Source organism: Muntiacus reevesi, chromosome 4 (assembly GCF_963930625.1).
Source record: "Muntiacus reevesi chromosome 4, mMunRee1.1, whole genome shotgun sequence".
Classification (NCBI taxonomy): domain Eukaryota; kingdom Metazoa; phylum Chordata; class Mammalia; order Artiodactyla; family Cervidae; genus Muntiacus; species Muntiacus reevesi.
In genome coordinates, this window is record NC_089252.1 from 158,649,346 (window position 1) to 158,657,414 (window position 8,069).

At 37.1% G+C, this 8,069-nt stretch overlaps 1 protein-coding gene across 1 annotated transcript in view; it reads right to left on the bottom strand.

Moving 5' to 3' along the window:
* Positions 1-6,731, bottom strand: part of MYRFL (myelin regulatory factor like) — a 95,504-nt gene extending 88,773 nt beyond the window's left edge. Inside the window, exon 1 of the mRNA XM_065935091.1 lies at positions 6,647-6,731. Within this exon, the coding sequence (XP_065791163.1) occupies positions 6,647-6,731 (85 nt within the window). The remainder of the gene's footprint in view (positions 1-6,646) is intronic.
* Between the last annotated feature and the right edge of the window lie 1,338 nt (positions 6,732-8,069).

Sequence of the window (8,069 nt, forward strand, 5' to 3'; positions counted from 1 at the left end):
TTGAAAATCTAGAGGTTCATGAAGATTTCAGAATGGTTAATCACTAAAATTTCAAAGCAATTAAATGGCATAATGTATTTACTGAGAATGTGGCCTTCCTTCCATTCAAATATTTCCTTCAGAAATCTTTTTAGACGTTACCCTCTTCCAGGAGCCTTCCTTGATTGCCCAAGGTTGGCTTAGGTGCCCATTTTTGTGTGCTTTCATTAACACCATGTATTTTGCCTTTTGTGCTATTTTAATTGCTTGCTTTTGTGTTTGTTTCTATATTTAAATTCTCTAACTTCGGGGACTGTGTCTTTCTTATTGTATCCACAAGTATCTATGGTATAAAAAAAAGAAAACATTTATTGGCTGGCTGACTGGCTGGCTAGCTGGATGGATGGATGGATGGATGGATGGATTGATGATTGGTTTGTGGGCTGGACAGATTACCTCCAGTTAAGTCATCAAGAAGTTCAATATCCGGCCTCGTGTTTTTGTTAGACTTCCCAAATATAACACAATAGTTCTGTCTTTTTCTGGATTTGCAAAATGAAAATGAGCTTATTGATTTCTTTCTGATTATAATAAAGATACTAGAATTTTTTAAGAATGTAAAATATGTTATCAAGAAGACAAAACAATCTTTCTTTGCAGATAACATGGCTCTATACCTAGATAATTCAAGAGAAACAACTGACTACACAAGGAAATGATCAGAAAAGTCAATAAAGTACAGTTAAAATTAACTATAAAGACTAATTACTTCTGTATATACAAAAAAATGACCAGTCAATCATTCAAATAAATATAATGGGGGGAAAAGAAGATTCCACTCAAAATAATGAAAAGCCTAAAATATCTAAACATATATTTGGGGACAATATGTTTTTTAAAAAAAAAAGCTAAGAAACTCTATGAAGTAACATAAAAAGAAATTTGAATAAATGGAAAGGCCATCATTATACTTAGACTAAAATAATCATTATCAAAAAGCTTTTACTAGACATTGTTTAGGATGCCTGCCAAACCCACAGTCATTTTCTAAGACATTTCCCCTTATAAAAAGTCTTGAGCAACGTTTACAAGTACCTGAATCAGAGAAAAAAATCATTGGTTGGACAGTGACCAATTCAATTATTTCTCCTAAAATTTGAACTACTAAACTTTAAAGATTAAGTCATATAATAGCTCTGGCAGAGGACTGGAGTGATAGTCTAAGTATTTCTGCCAGGTGCTTTACCCAGATCCCTCACCCAGGCCCTTCATGATTGAGTGAGGCGGGTTGTTTCCCTTTTACTCTAATCATATGACAATGTCTTATATGCATGCAGTAAACCCTTTCGAATTGATTTGTATGTCATCTGAAATCAAATAATCCCCAAGGAAATTGTTCTGGAAATCTTCTGGAAAAGTAAATACATAAAAATAACCAGAAAAATTATGGAGTCAGGGGGAAATAAGTACTGAGAAATACACATATGAACACGTCAAAGGAACACCATGAGTCCAGGATATATCAAGAAATATTACATATGTAAGGACTAAATATATATGTTGTGTGTGTGCTAAGTTGCTTCAGCCATGTCTGACTCTTTGTGACTCTAGGGACTGCAGCCTGCTAGGTTCCTCTGTCCTTGGGATTCTTCAGGCAAGAATACTAGAGTGGGCTGTCATGCCCTCCTCCAAGGGATCGTCCCAACCCAGGGATCAAACCTGAGTCTCTTAAGTCTCCTGCATTGGCAGGAGGGTTCTTTACCACTAGCACAACCTGGGAAGCCTCATAATATATATTATATTTACATATATATATATACACACAATAGGTACATGATAGGCATATCCTTTGACACCAGTGAGGAAAGATTATTTAATATATGTTGTGGGGGAAATTGGTTATGTATTTGGGAGAAAAAAACCTGGATTATTTTCTTGTTCCCACACCAAAATTCCAGATAGATCAAAAATTTCAACACAAATAAATAAAACCATAGAAAGAAAACGTCAGTGACTATGCTTATGACCTTGAGATAAAGAAGGTTTTTTCAAGCATGGCACAAAAGTCAAAAATTATTTTTTAAAAAAACCTTGATAAAATTTCATTATATACATGTTTTGGGCAGGGAAGAATTTTTAATGGTTTATTTTGAAATAATTTCTAACCTAAAGAGAAACTACAGGAATACTAAGAAAGTCACACATAACCTTCACTCACATTCATCAATTATTAACACTGTGTTGCATTTTCATTATTCTCTTTTTCTCTCTCTCTCTCACACACACAAACACACACAGATACACACCCACCTATACATATCATTTTGAATCGCTTAAGAACAGGTGCCTTCATCCCTACTTCAGTATATCTTCCTCGGTATAACCATTATCTTCACAACCACAATTCAATTATCAAAATCAGAAAACTTACCATTGATACGGTTTTATTATACAATCTACATTACACATTCAAATTTTGCCAATTGTCTCAATAAATGTCATTAATAGCATTTTTCTGGTACATAATTAAATCCAGTGGAACATAACACATTTAGTTGTCATGCCTCTATGGATATTTTTGAAGGGTATAGGCTAATTGTTTTATAGAGCGTGCTTCAGTTTTGGTTTGCTCATGTTTTCTCAAGGTTAAATTCAAGTTTCATGTGTTTGGCAAGAGTATTACATAAATGATATTATGTCTCTCTTAGTGCCTCATATCAGGAGGACCATAATGTCTCATTATTATTGATACTAATTCTCACCCCTTGGTTAAGGTACTACCTGCCAACTTTCTCCACTATAAAGTTACTACCGTTCTTTTTGTGATTTGTGGCAAAATACTTTGAAATTATGCAGATATTCTGTTCCTCATTAAATTTTTATCTAATAGTTTTAGTATCCGTTGAAGATAATGAGCATTTTAATCCACAAGGAAAGTTAAAAACAAAATGAAGGAATATTTTCAATATATATGAAAAAGTAACTATCCATAATACCCAAAACATTCTTTCAAATCAATAAAGTAACAGCTACACTTCAATAGAAAATAGTAAAAGACTTAAAGAGGCAGTTCATAAAATTAAAAATCAAATCGGCTAATAACTGCTCAAAATATATTAAACTTTACTAAGAAACAGAATTTAAAATATAAGAAAATTTTCTTTTTTCTTAAAAAGTTGGCATATATTCAAGGAATTAATAAAAATCCACTGTTAATGATGATAGAAATAAATGACCCTCTTATGCACTGCTGACAGGAATACATATTAAATAATCTATCTATAAAGAGCTAGCATATGTTTCAAAAAAACTGAATGTGCATTTATACTCTGGTCCAGAAATTTCACTTAATACACTTATGATAATATACTTGCTATAATAATAGAAAATTGGGAATAGGTGACCGTTAATTGACATTCATTTAATGAAATACTATGCAGTCATTTAATAAATTCTATAACATTTCAAGAGAAAGTAGGTTGCAAAATCTTTACCTACCCAATTTGTTTTCAAATATAAATGCAATAGACAGACAATTTCAAAATTTAAAAATTTAGAGTATAAAGCCCCCATGACTTCCTCTTGAAAATAACTCCTTGACAGTGAAATTCCACCAAGCAAAAATGATTCAAAAGAAAGAACTCAGAAATATAGAAATTGAAGGGGGAAAACAATGATGAACAGTGAATACAAGACTTAAACTGAATAGCTGAGGGAAATATGGTTACAGATCAAAATGTAAAACTAGTAAACCCTTAAAAAGGAAAAAATATCAGCAACAAAATTTACAAGATAGGGAGAGGGAAATGCGAAGAGATGTGATGTCAAGCCCTCTATTATTCATATCTCAGAGCTCATCTTCATTACCCTAAATCTCAACCATTGAGTAAAAAACTAACTGTTTCAGCTTTGTAGTGACTTTTAAATCCCCTTTCTTAATCTTGGAAGAATCATTTAGAACTATCTCTAATAGTAAAGAAACAATTATTTAAATTTTATAATTCCTTCAGTTTCCCTTCAAGTTCTTTTTATCTTATTAAATTCAACTAAAATTAATATTCATATTATATTTACTATCAATATTTTATTTAAATAGTACATGTGAGGTAAGATCCATTTCTTACAAAATTATTTCTACCATCTATCTAGTTATCCATCCATCTATAGATATTCATAGAGAAGATGAAATAATATTCTACCACTATTGACAGTAGGTAGATGGTAGGATTTAGAGTGATTTATCATTTTTTAAAAAAAATTCCTATTACACACTTTGGAAAATTATTTTGCACTTTGCACAATTTTGAATAAAATGATTTTCTAAAACAAGTGAGAAATAAATTGCTAAAATAGATAAAAACATAAAACCTAATCTGCCCAAAAGCCCTGAAGTAAATAGAGAAACTTTCCACTCATGACTGTCACCCTATACTTGCATAAAAGATAAAAATCCCAGGGGCATCATGAGTTATGTTCTAAAACATGATAATTCCTCTGCCTGCCATTTTCACAATTCTGGAACATAAAGAAAGAAGAAAAGCATTCAAATATTTTGCATGAAGCCATCATAAAACTGATGCCAAAAGATGAGATACATAAAGAAAAATACAGACTAATGTCATTTGTGAATATTATACCAAAATTGTAAATAAAATGCTATCAACATGATTTAACATTTCTATTAAGAGAAAAATTCAAGAAACCAAAGGATAATTCAATATTGAAATTCATGTATCGAAGGTAAACTAGTATTTGACCTCAACTGAAATGTTAAAAAGGCATTTAACATTCATTATTGATTCCAATGAATACATGCTTAAGATTATATATACTTATATGCATACATATACATATATCTATCTCTCATATACATAAATGTGATAAAAACCTATATTAAATAACATCATGTTCAATTGTTTAAGAAATTAGAACTATTTCCATTAATATTAGAAATGTGTATATTAATTTACCTGCTATTATGCAATAACAGCATCAACACTCCTGAATTAATCTATATCAAACACCCACAATTTTAAAAAAGTCTTAAAATGATTCTAAAGTGTATCTCAAAGAATAATAATGTAAAAATGCCCAGGAAAATAGAATAGAATCTGAAACAACTGGTATTCTTTTTGGCTTTTGCCAACAGTCGTAAACCAAAAGCTTTTTCTCTTATTGTGATATCTGAATAGGTTATAGAAAATTTAATAATATCTTTATTGAACTTTGCAGCCATTTCCTGGGTATAATTTCAATATGGATTATTTCAGCTGTTTATCCCCCACACTCGTATCCTCATGCAATCCAGTGCCTTGAATTCCTCCTAGGAGTAAGGTACCTCGGTACTAGATCACTGCACTGGTTATATGAATTGTAGGAGGGCCATTTCATCTTCAGCTTTGGGCTTGCTAATTTACCCATGGCATTAAAACGAAATTTTAAAAACCTTAAGCACCTCACAAATGGGAAAAATTGATGGGTGCTGAGACAAGCAGAAGAGGGGGAGTGGGAAAAGGAAGAGACAAAAAAGATCCCCAGCTCCATTCAGTAACGTGAACTCAGAGGGAGATGGCCGGAAGATATCCCTAAAGGTTGCGATGGTCAGAAATGACCTCGTAGTGGGGCTTTGTCTGGAGCTAGACTTCGGAGAAAGGATAAGATGGAGATGAGAAGAGACTCATTCCTTCTCTTGTTGATTCTACCAGTAGTTACTAAGCATCTGCGAGGCACCAAGCACTGTACAAGGTTCTGAGAACACAGCCTTGAAAAAAATTAAGAAGATCCACTCAGGAGGCTTGGATTCCAATGGAGGGGAAGAGAGCAACAGTGAGGGAGGAGGTACATGACATATGAGAAACAATAAATAAACAGGATCTTTTTGGGTGGTGATGAAAATAAAATAGAGTGGCGTGATAGGCGGTTGGGGAAGGAGCTCCATTCAGCCTGGAGGCTTTTCTCAGGAAGGCACCAGCCATGCAGAGATTGAGGGCAGAGCATGCTAGGGAGACGGAACAGCCTGCAAGAACCCAGGGGCTGGACTGAGATGGCTTGTCAGAGAAACAAACCATTCCAATGTGGCCAGACCACAGGAGCACGGGGAGGAGGAAGGGAAGGTGCTCAAAGCAATGAGAAGCCTTTGGAAACTAAAATAACATGCTCTACATTTTTTTGTTTATTTATTTGTTTGGCTGCGTTTGGTCTTAGTTGCAGCACATGAGATCTTCATTGTGTCACTGTGGGATCTTTCCTTGTGGCCCATGGACTCCCTCGTTGCCCCTCGAGCGCTGGGTAGTTGCCCCGTGGGCTTGGTTGCTCTGTGGTTTGTGGGATCTTCCCAGACCAGGGATCGAACCCACATTCCCTGCATTGCACAGTAGAGTCTTAACCACTGAACCACCAGGGAAGTCTCGCTCTTCCTTTATAAAAAGTCACCCTAGCTGCTTTGCAGGAAAGGACTATCCAGGACAAGAACAGAAGAAGGGAAATCAGCTTGAAGCCTGTCGCAGTTGTCCGGGGACTTCAGAGGGAGTTTGGAGTTCTTACTCTGGAAAGGAGAAGCACTTTGCCCGACCTCACCAGTCCTCCTAACAGCCCTAGGGGGTGGGCAATTAGCATTATTTCCAGTGTACAGGGAAGGCAATGTGATTACACAGGTTAACTAGCTCACCCAGGGTCACATAGCTGTAAATGACCTGCAGGGACGCCAACAGGCCTGCGCTGATTCCTGAAAGTGTTCTCACTCCCACCCCCATCACTCCCACCCACCCCCACCGTGTTCCTCTTCCTCCCCAACAATGCCAGCCAACTGAGGGAAAGCAACTTGCTTTCAACTGTGCTTTGGTCAAGACAATTGCTAAGAGAAGCAGATGGAGGAAAAGATCTGTTTAGTTTCCCACTGAAGCCCCTGCTGGAGTCCCATCTGCTTTATACAGCACACCCCACCCCACCCCCAAACACACACAACTCCCCACGTAGCAGTAGCAGGGGGCCCATAGATTCTCAGACCTGACCTCTGTGCGGCTTGCATTGCATCACCCACCCTCCCCAACCTCCATCCCCAGGTAGAAATAAGAGATGGTCCACGGCATCCAGGACCTGCCTGGGTGGCTTGTCCAAATTCCTTACTGAACCAGGAGAGATGAACCCCAGGGTAGCTGGCTTTCTGTAGGACTCCAAAACCACAGCTGTGCTTTCCAGACCCAAAGGAAATTATTTCACAAGATAAATCCACAGTGTCAGATAAAATTGTTTCCAGGAGGCTTTACACACACAGGGCAACACTCAAATGGCTCTTCAAATAAATCACATGCTTTTAAAAATAATCACTTTACTCTAAATGTCTTAAACGCTGGTTTATAACATCCAAACCTGCAAAGTGTGGGTTCTTGAGCATTCCACCCACTGTCAGGAAGACTCAAGTTCAAACCTTGATGCCACCCTTTTCTATATTTCTCTCTGTGGCCTGGAAAGGCTGTCACCATCCTGCTCACAAAAGCAGAAACTGCCCAGGCCTCCAGGAGTCCCAGAGGCCCACTCCCTTCATTGCTCTTCCTTAGAAGGTCCTTCTTCACCCTAGCTCTCTGCCCCACTTCCAAGCACAGTGACAGCTGCAGGATGATCACCCATCCTGTTGCCCCTGGCTTTGGGCAGACAAGGAGAAAAACCTCAGTCCACCAGGGATACCACAGACAAATCTAAGTTGCATCCACAAGACTCACTCATAAGCATGCTTGTGCCTTTGGAGACACAGGGCTTCCCCAAAGGTATGAACAGGGTGCGTACAGCAAGAACCTCCCTTTCTGTTTCCCTCCCACCCACCCAGCCACCACCAACCAGTCCTGCGTAAGGACCCTTCTTGTTTCTACCCAAATGACCCCCTTCCAATATAAATCCCCCAAACCCAGGTGCCCCCTGTCCTTTTAAACTACTCTTTCACTCTTTGTCCCAAAACAGTGCTGCCCAGACTATTCAGACAACAGGAAAGGTAAAAAAAATTTGTCTGTTAGGACAACTCTAGGATTTTTTACATTTTTATTTATTTATTTTTTGGCTGCCCCAGGTCTTAGTTCCATCATTTGGGATCTAGCTCC